Here is a 19,504-nt window from a genome sequence, read left to right on the forward strand (position 1 = left end):
CACAGTGTATCTGCCCTCACAGTGTATCTGCCCTCACAGTGTTATCTGCCCCGTGTCATTTTACTGTTGCCACCCACACACAATTAACTTTGAAGAGCAGATTTGATTGTATTAAGAACATAATATATTAAAGTTTAGTTTCAGCAGGAAATCTAAGCATGTGCATATACCCTTTCACATATACTACCACCTGACTTATGCTACCCAAGTTTCTTCCATGTGTTTGCTTGGTGGTAAACTGCTTCCATCTTCATATCGAGCACCTGGCACTTAGAAAGTTTGTTGAATTAATAAATAAAGGTCCCTTCAGGTCATTACATTTCTGGATTTTGGCCTTTTTCCTCCCAGATATCTGGAGACACCTCCCCTCCCCCCACCCCCAATACCATGATGAATCATATTAAGCATTTCAGTGTCTGATAAAAGGCATGAGAAAGAATGAAAAGGAAAATATTCTCAGTAGTGTACATCCCAAAATGCTTTTGTCAGCCTGGTGACCATGGGCATGTTTGCATTGTTTCTGTGACATTTCCACCATAGTCTACATGCAAAAGCTGCCATTTTGGAAGATCATCATTTCATTAACTTATTCTACTTAAAAAAATTTTTTTTAGCTTTTTATTTTTTGAGAGACAGAGAGAGAGAGAGAGAGCACGAGCAGGGGAGGGGGACAAAGAATCTAAGGCAGGCTCCAGGCTCTGAGCTGTCAGCACAGCCTGATGCAGGGCTGCACCCCACGGACGTGAGATCACGACCGAAGCCGAAGTCGGACGTTGCACCAACTGAGGCCCCCAGGCGCCCCTGACTCCTTCTATTTCGCATGTCTGTAAGAGAATTGATGCCAGCACTGGAGGTAGAGATGCATGTAAAACCTCACAGCCCTCGTCTGCCTGAGGTCCCTGATGTAACTGCAAAGGTAGCACAGCTGGTTTAAAGCAGAAACAAGACTTGATCTCAGAGCTCCTCACACCGTCCAGAGTTCTGTTCTGTTTTCTTTTTTCTCTCATTTACTTACTAGGGCTTCAGAGCCGTGGTTCATACTAACGACCTAACTAGTGAGAAGGTGACTGGTGGAAAAAAAGAAACTTCAGTTTGGAGAAGATAGTCAGCCTTTGATATTAGAAGGAGTCCTATTTATCCTGTTTTTTCTAGAAAGGAGTGGTCTTCAGCTGACTATTAAGAGTTCGCCGTCCTCGCCAGGCGAATGGGAGCCAGACATAGAGGAGACAAGATACTATATATAACATATTTTGTACATTCTTACAGATATATCTCCACAATTAAGATTCTAGAACCGACGTACTGACAGATGGTTTGAGAGAACTTAGAAAAGAGTAATTAGCATTTCTGTAGTATTTTACAGTATCCATAATACTTTAATGGCTAATTCATGTAAACTGCTTAGTGCAGCGTCTCGCACCTAGTAAGTCCTCTACAGATGCTAGCTATTATTAGTAAAGTCATCACCATCGTTTTCCTCAACATAATGCCTAATATCATTAACATTTCTGTCACAAATAAGGAACCTTCTGCTCAGAAAGGTCACCGGCCATCCAAGGGAGCAGAGCTGGGCTTTTTCTAGGTACCCTAAATCCAAATCCAGGTCTCTCTCCCTTATAAGGCACTCCATGAGAATTTTACCCATTGGCCAAATTGCAGTTGACCTTGACTCTTAACCAGGGATAAGCTTTGTCTAGTCATTGCAGAGCCACCACGTGGTTTTCTGAGGTAGTGGTGGGGGGAGGGGAAGATGGGGAGAAAACTGTGCAATGTCTTAAGACAATAGTGGTGGAAGCGGCATATTGGATAGAGTACAGAGGTGAGAAATTGGAGGTGGGACCGGTTAGGAAGCGGTTACATAGCTCAGGAATGAGTTATTTTGGAAATGGAAGGGTTTCTGTAGCAGGGATGTAAACGAAGGGACAGATTTTTCTCACGTCCAATGACCTTCGCTCTCCTCATCCCCTGTAATGTTCTCTACACTAGACCAGCTAGAGCCCCTCCTCCCAAACCTGGCAACTATTAAAGACTGTTGAAGACCTTTTGCTTACCAGGCATTCTCCCTTGCTGGCTCCCACAGAGACTTCTTAGAACTGTTGATAACCTCTTTTACTTCCGGGTTGGGTTGGATTCCCGGCACAGTTTCTGTAGCTCCTCATTTCCATTGGCCGCTGTTGGGCACCATAATCTCCACCAATAGTTTCCAGCTCCTGCATTGTGCATTTTTTTAAAATGTTTATTTGCTTTTGAGAGAGAGACAGAACACGAGCAGGGGAGGGGCAGAGAGAGAGAGGGAGACCTAGAGTCCAAAGCAAGCTCCAGGCTCCGGGCAGGCAGCACAGCCTGACGCGGGGCTCGATCCCACATACCATGGGATCATGACCTGAGAGAAATCAAGAGTCAGACACTTAACTGACTGAGACGCCCAGGTGTTCCTGGTGCTGTTTGTATTGTAATTTGGAAAGTAAGAAATATCTGAGTTATCTTACTACGATAGCAGAACTGTCTCCCATGGCAAATACTCTTCTATTCATAGTTTAAAAGTTCCTGAAGTTTTAGCTCTTCATAGCTTTGCTGCACCTTGAAATCGTCTCCATTCAGAGAGGTAGCTTCTAAAAAAGTATTTGTAGTTGAACTTTAACTGTGTACCAGATACAGAGGAATTCTCATTCATAAACATTTTCACCAGAAATTCTAAAATGAAGTGCCTAGAAGACGTATCCCATAACTTGCTAAACATAAAGTCAGGTAACGGTTCAGACAACCTGCATATTCCCGAGCAGCTGACTCGGTGTAGGCTTTTCAAGAACAAGAGTGGGGCCTCTTTTTTAATGCACAGGTTCCAGACTTCAACTCTCACTAAAGGTAAAGCATATGTTTTATGTCTGAACACATTTGTTCCTTTGATAGATGAAAGCTGTGTGTTCTCCATATATATGTCCAAACGTGAAATTTCCTCACTATTTAAATTATGTAGGAAGACCTGTACTTTGTTGACAGATTTTAAAATGATATATTTTGATTGGGTAGACTGAATCTACATTAAAATACAGATTAAAATATAACTACATATTAGAGTATCAAATATAGACCAACAACTGCTTTCTAATACCTTATTTTGGGTATCTTGGTTATTACGCTTTAAAAAAAAAAATAAGAGGAGCGCCTGGATGTCTCTGTCGGTTAAGCCTCCAACTGCGGCTCAGGTCATGATCCCACAGTTCATGGGTTCAGGCCCGGCATCAGGTTCCGTGCTGACGGCTCGGAGCCTGGAGCCTGCTTTGGATTCTAAGTCTCCACCTCTCTCTACCCCTCCCCCGCACATGGTCTGTCTGTCTGTCTCTCTCAATAATAAATAAACATAAAAATTTAAAAAAAGAGAATCAACTGGTTGTATTCAGATAATTTTTTGCATTTGGTTTTTAAGTGACAAGGTTTTAGGCTTCTAGTTGCGAACTCTTTCTTACACACACACATTCCTGGGGTAGAAAATCCCCACTTCTAATAAAAAGCCAAATTAAATGTAGTCATCATGGTGTTTTTCTTTGGAACATGGATATTTGAAGTGCTGTGGTATCTCCATACGCGTGAAACGAACTGCGGTCAGATGGATCCAATTTATAAATCTGAGAGTGAAGAAGATGTTCACTCTTTTTACCATTTTTATTTCCAATGACGTGCTCTTTGGTATCAGCATTCCTTACACTTTCAGTCTTCAGACAATTTTGAATATAAATTAAACAGCATAGAACTTGGACAGAAATGTAAAATTGATTAGCAGCGTTCGGCTGAGTAATAAACCAAGTGATAGACTGCATCCTGCACTTTCTGTGACTTAAACCCCGTAGCCAACATGCACGCGCACTTAATTTGTCTTGAAGGTTGTCTTCTGTTCCTATTTTAATGAGGAAATCATTGGATGATTATCTTATTTATTGATTTTTTTTCTGTTTCAGTTTATTTTTCTTTTTATTGAGGTATCGCTTCTGTGCAGTAAAGTGCATACGCCTTAGGGGTCCAGCTAGATGCTTCTCCCAGGCGGTCAAATCCCCGATGAAGATGCAGGACCCACGTTTCAAGCAGCACAACGGTTTACCTTGTGCCCCGTCCCCCCCGCCCGTGCTCAAAGAGCAGCACAGATCAGCCGTGTCTATTCCTCAGCTTCCGGCCTCGGTTGTTCAGCACCCTCTCTGTGAGTTTCATCCATGTTGCTTGTGGCAGGAGCTAATTCTTCCCTGAGCCGCAGTAGCTCCCCTCATATGGACATACCATGATTTCGTCATCTCTCCTGGGGATGGGCATTTGGATAGTTTCTAGATGGGGACTCTTATGATTCACACTGCTGTGAACATTCTAATACATATCTTTGGTTGTGCGCATGTTCCCCTTTCTCTTGGGGTATACCTCGGAGTGGGGTTACTGGCTTATAACTGTGTATGTTCAGCATTAGTAAGTAAGTGATTTTCCAAAGTATTTGTACCAGTTTAATCTTGCACTGATATTGTTAGTCTTCTTAATTTTAGCTAACCTTGTAAGATTCTCGCGGTACCTCATTGTGATTTTAGGTTTTTTTCCCTGGTGACATGGTGCTGAGCCCCTTTTCATATGCTTCATGATAATTTGGGTGTCTTCTCCTGAGAAATACCTACTCAAGGGCTTTGTCCATTTAAAAATTGTATTGTTGTTGTCTTCTCTTTTGTAGAAATTCTTTATACATTCTGGACAGAAGTCCTGTGTTAGATACATGTTATTGCAAAAGCCTTTTCCCAATGTTTGGCCTACCTTTTCACTTGATTAATAGTTTCTATAAATGAGCATAAATTCATAATTTTAATGAAGCCCAGTTTATTAACCTTTTCTTTTATCATTAGTTTTTTTTGTATCCTGTTTAATATATTTTACAGACTTCATTAAAGTAATAATTTAGAAAGAGCTTTAAAAAAAGTATGTTTACAGTGTTGCATAATCATTCACAGATTTTCAGAAATAAACAAAATGTCCAGCTGTAAGCATCAAAGGCTGAAATATTCTCTTTTTACTAATAGTAAGTTGAGAGTATATGGGAAGACCTGTAATAAGGTAAAATTTGAGTGGCAAATGATTGTTATCTTTCCCAGTAAAGAGACACATGTTACATATGGAAACAACATATAGGCCTTTAAAGAGACTCCCAGGTGTAGTCAGTAAAGGATGTGTGGAATTCTAGAATAATATTAATATAAACATGAAGTGAATAACCTGAGGAGAATATTTTAAAAATAAAACTTTTCTAGGAAAAGGACGTAGCCAGTTCTATAGGAAAATCATCATTTTGTAAGTTTTACGCTAAGAGATGGGCTTTAATGTTTGTTAAGAACTCCATAATATACCTGAATCGTCCTCGTACAAAGTAGTGATTTGGATAACCAAGATCATTTTAAACATGCTCACAGTGAAAGTATATTAGAAACAGGGTAATAGAAGGCGTGTGGTAGTTCCCTTTGGGGTCTTATATTCTTACTCATGAGACAAAACTATACTTGTGGAAACAATAGTTTACCCATGAGTCACTTCTGATCTCTTTTTGTCAAAACCACTACCTGCTCGGTGTCTTTCAACCAGTCCCTTAGTGTGTCTTGTTGGTGCGGCCTCCAAATAGATTTTATGTCTTGTTTTTTTTCTACTGCCATTGCCATCATCCCAAGTCAAGTCCCTGTTGTCTCTTGCCTAGACCACCTCAGACGTCTCTTATCTCCCTGTTACTCGTCTGGACGCACCACAGTTTATTTATCCATTCACCTACTGAAGGACAGCGTGGTTGCTTCCAAGTCTTGGCACTTATGTATAAGGTTGCCATCAACATTCATGTGCAGGTTTTCAGCTCCTTTGGGTAAATACTTGGGGTTTCTAGATTGTGTGGTAAGAGTATGCGTAGTTGTGTAGGAAACCACCGAAGTGGCTAAACATTTTGCATTCCCACCAGAAATGAATGAGAGTTCCTATTGCTTCACATCCTTCTGCATTTGGTGGTGTCCGTGTTCTAGATTTTGGCCACTCTAGTAGGTGTGTAGCTGTATCTCATTGTTTTAATTTGCATTTCCCTGAGGACATATGATGGTAGAGCATCTTTTCATATGTTTATTTGCCACCTGTATGTCTTCTTTGATCAGGTGTCTGTTAAGGTCTTTGACTCATTTTTTATTGGATTGATGGTTTTCTTATTGTTGAGTTTCAAGACTCCTTTGTATATTTTGGATAGTAAATCCTTTATCAGATGTGTCTTTATCAGATGTAAAAATATTCTCTCCCTCAAATGGTTTTTAATACAACATTTAAAATGCCTGGGTTGCTTTGTCATGATCAGCTGGTCCCTCACAACCTATTAGGAATCGATTCTTCCGATACAATGTCAGCTCCTAGTTTCTCAAAAGGCAGATTATGTTTAGTAGCCTTGGTATGGAGTATCCCTGATAGCTTCGAGTATCCTTTTGGGGTCATTATTTTCCGTACTTAATTTTTCTATTACATTTACACATTTCTCTCTGTTCTTCTTCAGTATGCCTTCTGCTCAACTGACCGAGCCACCCAGGTGCCCCTCTTCAGTATGTATTCTGAAACCAACAGAAAGTCAGAGCAGAGGACTGTGGTTTCATTATTCAAGCTAAATTACCAGAAGTGCCCTTTTAAGATGAAATATTTAGTCACTTCAAAACAAGTCAGTCTGGAGGAAGAGAGCAGCCTTACTTAGCTCATGGTTTCCATCCTTACAAGAAGTATTGATATTTTGTGCTGGCAAGCTGTGGTCGGAGCTGTCACCTCCTCGCCAAAAATGATCCTTTTTCTTCAGGACTGCCGTAATGCTTTATTGAAAGATTAAAAATCTCAGTCCCACAGTTGCGGAAACAGGCGCTCCTAACTTACACCCTACTGGTGGTGATATAACTTTTGGGATGTCGACTACGACTGTGTGTGTGTGCACAACAACCTGACGAACTTAGAAATGTGATTTTTCAGGCTCAGGAGGGATAGTGTACACATACATGTATTACATACACCTTTAAGGCAAAAATCACACTTTTAAGCATAGTTCATCAGATTGCTGTTTATTATAGTAAAAACAAAATGGGGGAGAGGGTACCCTTTATATGCATTAATGGGGAAGGAATAATTAAATTATGGTACAGTTATAGTCTAGAAAATATAACACTATTTAGCCATTAATAAAATGTATATCATTTATTGAAATGGAGATTTCAGATATAATGGGTGCAATCTCCTTTTACAAAAATGTATATCTATGTCTATATAGATTCATATAGGAAAAGAGTCTGTAAGGATATATACTGAAATAGTTAGATTATTCTCATGGGAAGGGAATTGAAAATGTCTTTCATTTTCCTCTTTACCTATTTAAATATTGCTGGGATTTTAATCATTATTATGGTTAACCTTGCACGACATGGATTTGAACTGTGCAGGTCCACTTAAATGCAGATTTTCTCAATAAATAGAGTACAGTACTGGAAATGTGTTTTCTTTTTTTTATGATTTTCTGGACATTTTTTTAGCAGACTTTATTATAAGAATACAGTACATAATACATATAACAAAGTATGTGTTAAATGACTGCTTTTGTTGTCAGTAAGGCTGGTCAACAGTAGGCTCCTAGCAGTTAAGTTTTGGGGGAGTCTGTATGTTGTCAGCGCCTCAGTTCCCTCATTGTTCAGGGTCAACTGTACTTATTTAAGTTGAGCAGGGAGAGGAGAAAGAACACCTGTTTTCATTTTGGAGAGACAGATTTCTATATTCTAAAGGGTACAAGAGCTAGAACCTATGGGAAGGCCCAAGATGTTACAAATGACAGCTCATGAGATAGGGATGAACCTTTTAACACTGACTTTTTTTTTCTTACAAATAGTTTATTGTCAAATTAGTTTCCATATAACACCCAGTGCTCATCTCCACAAGTGCCCTCCTCCATGCCCATCTCCCCCCCTCCCCCCCACATCCATCAGTCCTCAGTTTGTTTCTCAGCATTCAAGAGTCTCTCATGGTTTGCCTCTCTCCCTCTCCCCCACCATTTTCCCCCTTCTTCTCCCCCATGGTCCTCAGTTAAGTTCCTCCTAATCCTCCTATACATCCAAACATGTGATATTTGTCCTTCTCTGCCTGACTTATTTCGCTCAGCAGAACACCCTCAAGGTCCATCCGTGTTGCTACACATGGCCAGATTTCATTGTTTCTCATTGCCATGTAGTATTCCATCGTATAGATAAACCACATCTTCTTGATCCATTCGTCCATTGATGGACACTTAGGCTCTTTCCATGTTTTAGCTATTGTTGAGAGTGCTGCTATGAATATTGGGGTACATGTGCTCCTATGCATCAGCATTTCTACATCCCTTGGGTAAATTCCTAGCAGTGCTATTGCTGGGTCCTAGGGGAGTTCTATTGTTAGTTTCCTGAGGAACCTCCACACTGTTTTCCAGAGGGGCTGTACCAGTTTACATTCCCACCAACAGTGTAGGAGGGTGCCCGTTTCTCCACATCCTCACCAGCATCTAGAGTTCTCTGATTTGCTCATTTTAGCCACTCTGACTGGCGTGAGGTGGTATCTCAGTGTGGTTTTGGTTTGTATTTCCCTGATGAGGAGGGATGCTGAGCATCGTTTCATGTGTCTGTTGGCCATCTGGATGTGCTCTTTGGAGAAGTGTCTGTTCCTGTCTTCTGCCCATTTCTTCACTGGGTTGTTGGTTTTTCGGGTGTGGAGTTTGGTGAGTTCCTTAGAGATTCTGGATATTAACCCTTTATCTGATACGTCATTTGCAACTATCTTTTCCCATTCCGTTGGTTGCCTATTAGTTTTCTGGGTTGTTTCCTTTGCTGTGCAGAAGCTTTTAATCCTGATGAGGTCCCAATAGTTCATTTTTGCTCTTGATTCCCTTGCTTTTGGGGATGTGTCAAGTAAGAAGTTGCTGCGGTGGAGGTCAAGGAGGTTGTTTCCTGCTTTCTCCTCTAGGGTGTTGATAGTTTCCTGTCTCACGTTCAGGTCCTTTATCCATTTTGAGTTTATTTTTGTGTATGGTGTGAGAAAGTGATCTAGTTTCATTCTTCTGCATGTTGCTGTCCAGTTCTCCCAACACCATCTGTTAAAAAGGCTGTCTTTCTTCCATTGGATACTCTTTCCTGCTTTGTCAAAGATGAGCTGGCTGTATACTTTTGGGTCCACTTCTGAGTTCTCAAATCTGTTCCATTGGTCTATGTGTCTGTTTTTGTGCCAAACACTGACTTTTTAACACTAACGTTTAACAGAACTGACAGAAGGGACAGAATGGGTTGTTTGAGGTATAAGCTCCACATCACTAATGACGTTCAAATATAGCCATTGGGTGAGGTTGCCATGGAAGTGGTTGGAGCATCGAGTGATTTGACATTTTGCCTTGAGACTCTCTGGGCAGATAAGATTTTTAACATGGGTGGGAGGTTGAGTAAAGGGACCTATAAAAATCTTTCTGATTGTCATTCCTGAATTCAGAGAGAATTGTACTTCAACCTGCTTGTGCAAAAGTGACTAAGAAGAATGCAGCATGATAAAATTCACGCAAAGCATGGCCTGCTTTTTTTTTTTTAATGTTTATTTATTTATCTTGAGAGAGAGCAGGGGAGGGGCAGAGAGAGAGGGAGAGGGAGAATCCCATGCAAGGCTCAGTCTCACAAACCAGGTGGGATCATCCCCTGAGCTGCAATCAAGAGTCAGACGCTTAACCGACTGAGCCACCCAAGCACCCCAGCATGGCCTTCTTTGAATACACTGCAATACAGCACCCTCCCAAGGAAGCTAAAGGCACTGACCGTAGTGGTTTCTGCCTATAGCTCATCACTGATGACTAAATGAAGGGAAGAAGGGATTGATTCTGGATTTGCTGCAATGGAAAACCATTAATCATATCAACACAATATGGTTTGAGGTCACGAAGCAGTAGAGTAGGCCAGTGACCTCAAAACCCTGCTGAACCTCACAATTAGTCTTCAGAACTTACACACATAGATATATATTTTTAAAAGGCTCTCTGGGGGTCTCTGATCCCACAAATTCAGATTTAGTAGCTCTGGAGTAGGGCGAGGGGATCAGTACTTTTTTAATTCTCAAGTTATTTTGGCAGTTGGCCAAGTTTAGACATGACCACAAATAAAATATACATACACATATACATATGCTTACAGACACATCAGGACAGTTACCAGGGGAAAAAAAAAAAAAAAAGAGAGAGGGAGAGAGAAAACATGAGACCATTGGAAAGCCATTGAAAACCCTGGAATCCATTGGAAAGCATCAAATGTTTTGAACTTGTTACGAAGCCACATCATGGAGAAGCCTATCAGCGTGCTACAGCTAAGTGATTCTCAAGCCTGGGTTTCTGATGATCTATTCAGTGAATTAGGCAGAGCTATTTAAAAGAACTAGTTTGGGGTGCCTGGGTGGCTCAGTCAGTTAAGCGTCTGACTTCAGCTCAGGTCATGATCTCACCATTCATGAGTTCGAGCCCCACATCAGGCTCTGTGCTGGCAGCTCAGAGCCTGGAGCCTGCTTCGGATTCTGTGTTTCCTTCTCTCTCTGCCCCTCCCCTGCTTGCTGTGTGTGTGTCTCAAAAGTAAACATTAAAAAATAAAGAACTAGTTTTATTTATCAATATGTCGTGGAATCATGCTCATGAATACAATAAACAATATAAAAATCATGTCAATAAAACAATTGTCTGCAGGCTATATACAAAAATAAAATTATTTGAGCCGCATATCCATAACTGTGGTCATGCTCTTAAAGGAAATACCAAGGAAGGGTGCCTGGATGGCTGAGTCGGCCAAGTGTCTGACTCTTGATTTCAGCTCAGGTCATGACCCATGGTTCATGGGTTAGAGCTCCGCGTCAGGCTCTGTACTGATAGCTGAGCCTGGAGCCTGCTTTGAATTCTGTGTCTCCTCTCTGACCCTCCCCCATTCGTGCTTGCTCATGTGTGCTCTGCTCTCTTGCTCTCTCTCTCTCTCCCTCCCTCAAAAATAAACATTAAATAAAAAAAAAAAGAGATCATCCTGTTGGGTGTTGTGCTGAGAACATGCTAAGCTGTCAGCCATCACTTGGTAAATGATACATACTGATGGTGAGAATGGCCCAGTGTGTCTGGATTTTTAACTTGGGATCTTAAAACCCCCTTGGAAATGACCCAGTCCAGCTCACTTTATAGTTCAAGAAACTGGGAACTAAGAGCTGAAGTTAGTTTTCTAAATTCACAGAACTAGCTAGATGCTGTTCGGGGACGGGGTCCTGGGAGCCGGGCGTCACTGGTCGGTTTTCCCCACGCCCCCGCTGCGGCAGGGAGAAGGGTTTCCCAGCGCACCCTCTCTTGTGTCAACACAGGGCTTTTTGCCTTCTCCCCCTTTGCCTTGTCACCCACCTCCCTGAAGAGGATCCAGGTTTCCCCAGACATTGTCCCCCCCCACCCCCACCCCTACAGAGGACCCATTCTGTCGTCCCAGCCCAGCCTCGCCCTCCCTTCCGCAGCAGGTGGCCGAATCTGGAGAAGGTTTCCGCTTTGCTTGCTCCTCTTAACGCTCATGCTCAGCCCGGGGGACTGGAGAAGGCGAGGGCCGGACCCGGTGGCTGCTGCTTTCCTGGACTCGGGGTCAGTCTCTCCTGCCCGGGAGTCCTCGGGAGCTCCTCACCTCCCTTCATCAGTGTCTCCCGCTTCTGACACTTAGAGAAGCCGCGTCCTCAGCAGCAAGCAGGCAGGACAGGAAAGAAGCACCACCCCCGCCGCGTTTACCCAGCCCTCCAGCCTTTCTAGGGCATTCCATGGGCTTTACAGCAACCTGCGTGTTGAGTGGGAACAGATCCTCTTCCTCCCTTTTTACCGACAAGGGAGTGAAACACAGGAGAAGGGTGACAGGTTTGCTCAGTCTTGTAGCCTCAGTGGCTGGGCTGGAGGCTGAGCCTCCAAATCCTAGTTTCCAGTCTTTTCTGCTGTGTCGTGTATTAATGTTACCAGCAAGAGACACAGTTTCTTACCCTCTGCCCTCCCAAGATGTAGAGAATACATGTGTTCCCTGAAGACCTCTGAAAGTCTCCTGAGGACGTCGGTCTGAATTTCTCTAGAATCTTTAGCATCTTGGTCTTAGAAAAGACCACTGACCATTCAGACAGTAATAAAATGGCCAGGTTCTCTGCTACTAAATTGTCATCTTCACGTGACGGTCACTAAGTGCTGTTACATACAGACTTAGGTTTGCAGTGTTCGTTGCCCTTTTGAGAATCTGTTGGCAACATTTATTCGGATTCTCGATTCAAACAGCGTTATACAACTGCTAGTGATATGATATGTTTACAGGTTTTGAAAATCCACATAGCTGTAGCTTTTAATTAGAAGTGTGGAAATATTTCTTTACCTATAAAACAGGACTTCATACTTTATTTAAACTAAAAACCTAGTCTCTAAAATATATACTGCCTAACTAAGAATAGAAATGATGTCATCCCTTTCCTTGTTAAGGGTGGTCCACAGAGATTGAAATTAAGTTTTAACCCGATTAAATTCAACCAATACATTTTTCGGAATTGTATTCACACTTATTTCTTTCCCTGCCAACCAAAGTGATTTAAAGTAGCGCCGCGGTGTATATACTCTCATAGGAAAAAATGAAATGCAGTCACATGCTTGCACATAACGTAAATTAGGAAGCGACATTGTCCAGGAAGGACTGGGCTGCGCCTGCCAGGCTTTCTGCACAGCAGGTCAAGAGGGTTCGCATGCAAAGCAGCTGACACACAGCATTTGTGACACAGCTCCATCTTGCTGCCATTTGTCATTGCAGAGGCCACGGAGTTCGTGAAACTGTTTGCAGGTAAGAGCCCTAGAAGATGCGAAACACTCTTGTGTCGCACATCCATGGCTCTCGGTATGATCTGAGGCCACAAAGCACGAGGCACAGTTGGACCACAGTAAATTCACATAAAGCCACTGATACACAGTGGAGTTTGTCCAAATCCATTTCCTGCAAAAGAACACCCGAGTTCCAGAGTTACCGTTGATACGGTTATGCCCGCACCTTTTGAAGTTGTTTTTATGTTTCAGATTGCTGAGTGGCTGCTGGTGGGGGCAGGCCCTCGTGTTGAAACCATTCGAAGTTTGACCGAGTGCCAAAGGCAAGAGTGAGACGCTATGGGGAATATAGTTGGCTTTGCAAGTTTGGGGGAGGGGAGAGAACCGTGTTCACAGAGTGAGGAGGCCGTGGAAGGAGTCTCACTAATATTAACCACCTGCCCAGCACTCGGTTTCCTGAATGATAAAAACTCTATGACTCCCGCTGCATCCAGTCACGTGTGTTATCCTTGTGTACGAGTGTGAGGTTTGCTTCCTTTGTAAATTAGAGATGCGTTCTGCCTAGGGGAAGGTATGCACATGCGCGCGGACACACACATACACTGATTTATACCAAAATCACGAGAAGCTTTTAAAATGATGTTTAGGGCACCTGGGTGGCTCAAGTGATTACGCATCCGACTCTTGATTTTGGTTCATGTCATGATGTCATGGTTCATGAGATCGAAGCCCCATCGGGCTATTGTGCTAACAGCACAGAATCTGCTTGGGATTCTCCCTCTCTCTCTACCCCCGTCTCTCTGCCTCTCCCCTGCTTGCACTCTCTTGCTTTAATAAATAAATAAACTTAAAAAACTTTAAAAAACAAATGATGTTAAAAATGATAGCCTTAGGAAAACATATTAGCAACAACAAACATAAACAAAATTAGTAAATAACTGTCTATGCAGAGTAGCACCGTGTATCTTCGCACTGTGAATAACCATTGTGAAGAGCATCGATCAGCTTTTGGTACCAAAATGATTTAGGACCTTTTTTCTTTGTTCTTTTCACAGCGTTTGTTATCCTTATTAATCTAGCTTTTTCCAGATGTCATAACTCACAGACCCCTTGTCTTTGTCTGTCTGGCTGCTGTAACAAAAATACCACAGAATAGGGGGCTTAAACAACAGGAACTTATTTCTCACAGTTGGGAGGCGGGAAGTCCAAGATCAAGCCTCTGCCAGATTCCGTGTCTGGGGAGCGCCCGCTTCTCTCTTTTATGGACTCCTCTGTTTGCTGAGTCCTCACACAGGATAGGGGCAAGGGAGCACTCCCCATCCTATCTCTTTTCTATACACAAGGGCAATAATCCCATCCGTGATCTCATCACTGGCCAAAGGCCCCAGCCTCTTAAATACAGTCACAGTGGGGCTTAGGTTTCAACACTGGGAAGGAAGAGGCCCAGACATTTGGCCTGTGGCGTACTTGTGCTGGTTTGGAAGGAAAAGAAGAGATGGCATCAAATAAAGCTAATGATTGAAATGTTTACTCCTTGTCGGGCTGAAAAGAACCATGATGTCTACCAACTGGCTAGTGTAGAATAGTTTTATAAAGGGATAGAATGTACTGTATTTGACAGTTTCCACCCGAATGATTTCTGCTATCTTTTGTCTTACTTAGGAACGGTTCCAACATGACCAGTTTGTATATTTATGGAGCGGAGTAAAACGCTGACCACTATAAATCGTTTGCTTAGTCAGTAGAGCTGTTACCTCATCAACTGAAATTTTGAGTAAGCATCTCTTAGAATGGAAAAAGTTAAGTTACATTCACCCACCCAACAGGATTTATTCTGAGGTTCTGAGAAGAATTTTCCAAACATCTCTGGAAAGGTAAACTGATTTTCAAAAATGTGGAATTGACTAATTTAAAGCCTCATTTCAAAAAGCCCGGATAGGGTCCACCATGAGAGCAGCTTCTAAACGCCCCCGGTAGATGTCAAGCCAAGCGGGGCAGATACCGTGTGGCGCCACCACAGAGTGTTTGCAGTAGAACAGAATGAAAACGGATAGAATGCGTTTCAGCCATTAAACCTTGTTCCAACGTTTACCATGCCTGTGCTCCGTCTGCCCTCTCGTAGGTATGAGAAAGTGCCGGTCATCTTGGTGGGGAACAAAGTGGACCTGGAAAGCGAGAGAGAAGTGTCCTCCAACGAAGGCAGAGCCCTCGCCGAAGAGTGGGGCTGCCCCTTCATGGAGACTTCCGCCAAGAGCAAAACGATGGTGGACGAACTCTTTGCAGAAATCGTGAGGCAGATGAACTACGCCGCGCAGCCCGACAAAGACGACCCGTGCTGTTCCGCATGTAACATACAGTAGCCTTCGGACCTGGCCGCCCCCGACGGGCGTCGTCGGCCCGACCGCGGGCTCCGCGGGACACGTGCTGTGACTCTGCAGTGAAACGGCCGCCCTCCTTCAGCGTCCAGCAAGCGACTGTCAGTTGAGATCTCCGACTACCATTTGGGTTCAGCGACTACAGTTTTCACCATCGGCCTCAGCCTCCTGTGCGCACCTGCAACTTGAAGGCACAGCCAGCCAGTCTACAGGGTGACCTCCCTCAGAAGCTGTGGTGGCACTGTCACCAAGGGGACAGAAGCAACTATTGTATACATTAAAAGTAATCTTGAGAGAGAAACCAGAAGAATCCCGATGACCACTTGCAGTTAAAATATTTTGTCTTCTTTAAGGAGAAAAAAAAAAAAGTAATAAGTAAAGGAGAAATATTTTCCTAAGAGAGTACTGAAATTTCCAGACTTGAGATAGTGCTTCTAACCAATGTATTCCATCAAGTCAGATCATAGCAGCTGACCCGCCAACCGCATTACAGGGAGAGATTCTTTCCTCAGCTGACGTATTTCTGTTCCTCAAATTTGATGCTTAATTGTAGATGTTATCCTAATGTGTGATGCAGAACTAACTCGTGCATCGATCCTTGATAGAGCAAAAAAAAAAAAAAAAAAAAAATCAGAACAGGTTGTGGAAGAATACGGTCTGGCTTTAGAATGTGTTAAGTCACCTGCTTTGCCGCAGAAAATGGAGGCTCTCACAAGGGTTTGATCCCAATGAAAACCCCAAACCTACACCTCTGTTAACAAAGCAGGGATGGTCTTAATTGACTAGAAGAAAGCAATGTGATGGGAAGATTGCTTCGCCTTACTCACAAGAAGCATCCTGGTAGATTAACTAGTACCATCGTGTAAGGAAAATGAAGCCATGTTGCATCCACGTGTTCTGTTTGCAGAAACCTCACAGGACACTACACACATCTTGCATTTTTGCGTTCGTTAAAGCAACAAATCTTGCCTTTAAGGGCTCTGGTTGTGGTGTGATTCTTGGCTAACCTGCTTTCGAAATCCAGTTTGCTGTAGCAGAGCTTTATTGCAGGCATTTAAAAATTGAATAACCATGTGAAATAATTTGGGCTTAAAAGTAGAACATAAATTATAGAGTGGAAGGTAAGGGACAAAAAAGAAAAACACCAACCCTTTGATCTTTAATTTTCCTGGGGAATTATATAAAGATTTTCTTATAACAATTTTGCCCTGATTACTGAAGTGGCGAATAAAGCTAGAGAGAATATTTTATTTTGCAAAGGTGCTCAAGCTCTGACATTTTTGGCTTTCATCACCGTGAAGTATTTACCATTTGCATGACTAATGGCACAGGAAAAACCTATTCATAAGTTTTACAATCAAGTGCAGAAGGGTTTTGGACAAACTTCAGAGTTGTATGCTGGAGAGAGTATCTTGAGCGAATCCTCTGGGGATACATTTGGCCTTCAGAACTGCAATACCACTGAGCCCGCGATCCGCGTCCTGCCCCCCCCCCACACTTTGTTGCTTTCACACACTTGTGCAAGTAACCTCTGGTCTTCTGTGGGTACCTGAGAGAGGAGTGTGTGTTTGCGTGCGCATGTGTGTCTCTTGTTCCTGAGAATTTGGCACAAGTCAGAGATCATTGCCTACACTGAGCATCCCCACTGCAGAAGATAGCGTGTCAAAAACATTTTTTTCAATTATTTGCATGTTTTTGACACTTTCTGAAATCATTGGTAGCCCCCAAGTGTTTAGTGAGCTGGCGTTAAGCTCAGCCGATAGCAGAAAGGTGGATAGTACTTTTCATAGATGAGCAAACAGAGATCAGTAGGTCCAACCAGGCTGTGATTGTTAAAAATCTTTGAATTGTGAATATTTGCATTCCTCAAGGTTGGTTTTGTTTTGTTTGTTTTGTTTTGTTTTTTTGTATAACCCCCAACTGCAAAGCACCTTGTTTCCAGGATGGAAAGTTCTAACCAATTTTACTGAAACAGATTTCGGCATGTTGTAACAGCTGATTTGACTTCAAACATTTAGAGAAATCAGATTCAAGAAGTACGATTTATCTACTGAAAAATAGAAATATTTGTTACTGAATCGGTTGAGACTTGAAGCGTCTAACTTCTCAGAATGATTGTTTTTTTAGAGTTCCATATTTAACAGACCACTAAGAGCACATATTAATAATGCCTGTAAAGACTCTCCAGTTTTCCCTTACGGATTGCCATGCAGACAAGAGAAAGAAGTTAAATATGAGAAGTGTGGCAAAATGTAAGGTAGAAAAGATGACTTAAAAATCAAGATTTTCATCCCCAGTGTTTGTGTCAGACAGTAAGGTGGGCTTTCTCTGTAAAGATGTTAACAAGAACTGATTTGACTGCCTGATCAGTGTTTGCACACAGCCCTTCATATTTAGTGACAAAGCATCAAAGATGTCCAGAAACATGGGAACCCTCTTGTGCTCTTACTGTCGGTATTTCATCTCGTATGACTATAACTCAGTCTGAATGAATGTGTGTGTTGAGATGTGAATAACAAGCTTAAGAACAGGAGGATTAAATTTGCTGGCACACAAATCATAGTGGCCACAGAGAAAAGCTGGTGACCTTGTGTCGCTATTTATTTTATGCCCTGATCAGACTAGCACCTAGATAAGTGGACGTTTTTCTAACATGCCTTAAAAATGTTATGGTTTGATCCAAAGACCCACTTTTTCTTTAGCTGTTTGTGATAAGCTTTTCCTCTGTATTCCTTTTAACACAGGCAGCGATGTTTAAGTTCTTTTTTTTCCCTCTTTTTGCTTTTATGTTGCAGCTTTTGGGAAGGGGGGTTCTTTTTCAAGCTGTGATAGTGATGGTAACGGATGCCTTTCATTTTGTTCAATTTACACCAAACACGCCAGCATCGGATCAAAAACGTTATGTAAAATCTTCCTTCAACTATTGAAAGGTGCTCCGGTGATCTTTTCCTTTGGTTCGTAGAATTAGAACTGAACTTTTGACTAAGTGCTAGAATTGCCGTCACTCTTCTGTGGAAAAACTACTGATATTTTATGCTTTTCTTTGTAAAGAAATGTTGCCTAAGGATGTCTGCTGTGTGTTTTCAGGAGTTTTCTGATGGGAATGTTGTCCGTGTATGTCTGAATGTGAAAGTGCTGATTTCGTTTGTTGCTGTTGGTTTTTCGTTGGTTTGTTTTGGGTTTTAGTTGTTCTTCTCACTAGCCTTGTGTTCTCGCTGGTAAGCTTTACCTGTCTCCTTAGCCAATCAAATGTTTGAGACTATGGGGGTCTTTTTTTTTTTTAATTAACGTGTCATTGTGCATCTATTAAATCTTGATCAGGGTTTCAAGAATGACTGCAGTGGGTTTTGGAAACAGACTTATCATTATTGATTTGGGGTTTCCCAGAGATATAGTTCACAGTTCATTGTTGAGCTCTAATACAACTGACCATTTAAAATTGAACAGCAGTTTATTGTTTTGTAACAATGTCAGTTGTTAAACCTTGACATTTCGATTAAAACATGGATTGTAGTTATAACTCAATGCAAATTCAACAGTTGTATTTGGAGTTAAATTATTTTAACAAATAAATTTATTTAATGAAACTTCCTCTGGATTGGTTTGGTTTGGTTTGGTTTTTGTACAGGTTAGAGAGGGAAATATGTTCAATATATATGAAAACAACTAAGAACTGCCATAGAATGAATTTAATACTCTTGATATAGAAATATCCAAGCTGAATTAAATGGACAATGCATCATAAAAAAAGGGAGGTTAATAGACCATTTTCATACCCTTTAAAATTAGTAACACAAGAAAGACTTTAAAATCAGTAATTACAGGGGTGCCTGGGTGGCACAGTTAAGCGACTGACTCTTGATGTCGGCTCGAATCATGATCTCACAGTTTGTGAGTTTGAGCCCTGAGATGGGCTCTGCTGATAATGTGGAGTCTGCTTGGGATTCTCTCTCTTTCTGCTCCTCCTGCACACTCTCTCTCTCTCTCAAGATAAATAAATACAATTTTAAAAAATAAAAGAAAATCAGTAATTACAAATATAAACTTGTCTCCATAAATCGTGTTTTATATTTTTGAGGATATCTAGCTAATTTGAAGTATCAATGCTAATGTGAACACAATTATTCCAGGTAATTAATTAGCGGTTGCTCTGTGGTCCTGCTAGTATACCTAAAATGTATCCATGTCCTTCTAGTGGGAGCTTGGGGCTGTCTTTTTGTTGAGGTCTTGTGGATTTGGGGGTGCCCGAAGCCAGAGGGTGCACTCTGTAGGG

At 41.9% G+C, this 19,504-nt stretch overlaps 1 protein-coding gene across 1 annotated transcript in view; it reads left to right on the forward strand.

Moving 5' to 3' along the window:
* The window catches only part of RAP2A (RAP2A, member of RAS oncogene family), a 36,422-nt gene extending 17,604 nt beyond the window's left edge, over positions 1 to 18,818 (forward strand). Inside the window, exon 2 of the mRNA XM_039217424.1 lies at positions 14,979 to 18,818. Coding sequence (XP_039073355.1) covers positions 14,979 to 15,216 — 238 coding nt within the window. The 3' untranslated portion in view covers positions 15,217 to 18,818. The remainder of the gene's footprint in view (positions 1 to 14,978) is intronic.
* Positions 18,819 to 19,504: the final 686 nt, after the last annotated feature.

The sequence above is a fragment of the Hyaena hyaena genome, unplaced genomic scaffold, assembly GCF_003009895.1.
Source record: "Hyaena hyaena isolate Hyena2069 unplaced genomic scaffold, ASM300989v1 scaffold_693, whole genome shotgun sequence".
NCBI classification, from domain to species: Eukaryota; Metazoa; Chordata; class Mammalia; order Carnivora; family Hyaenidae; genus Hyaena; species Hyaena hyaena.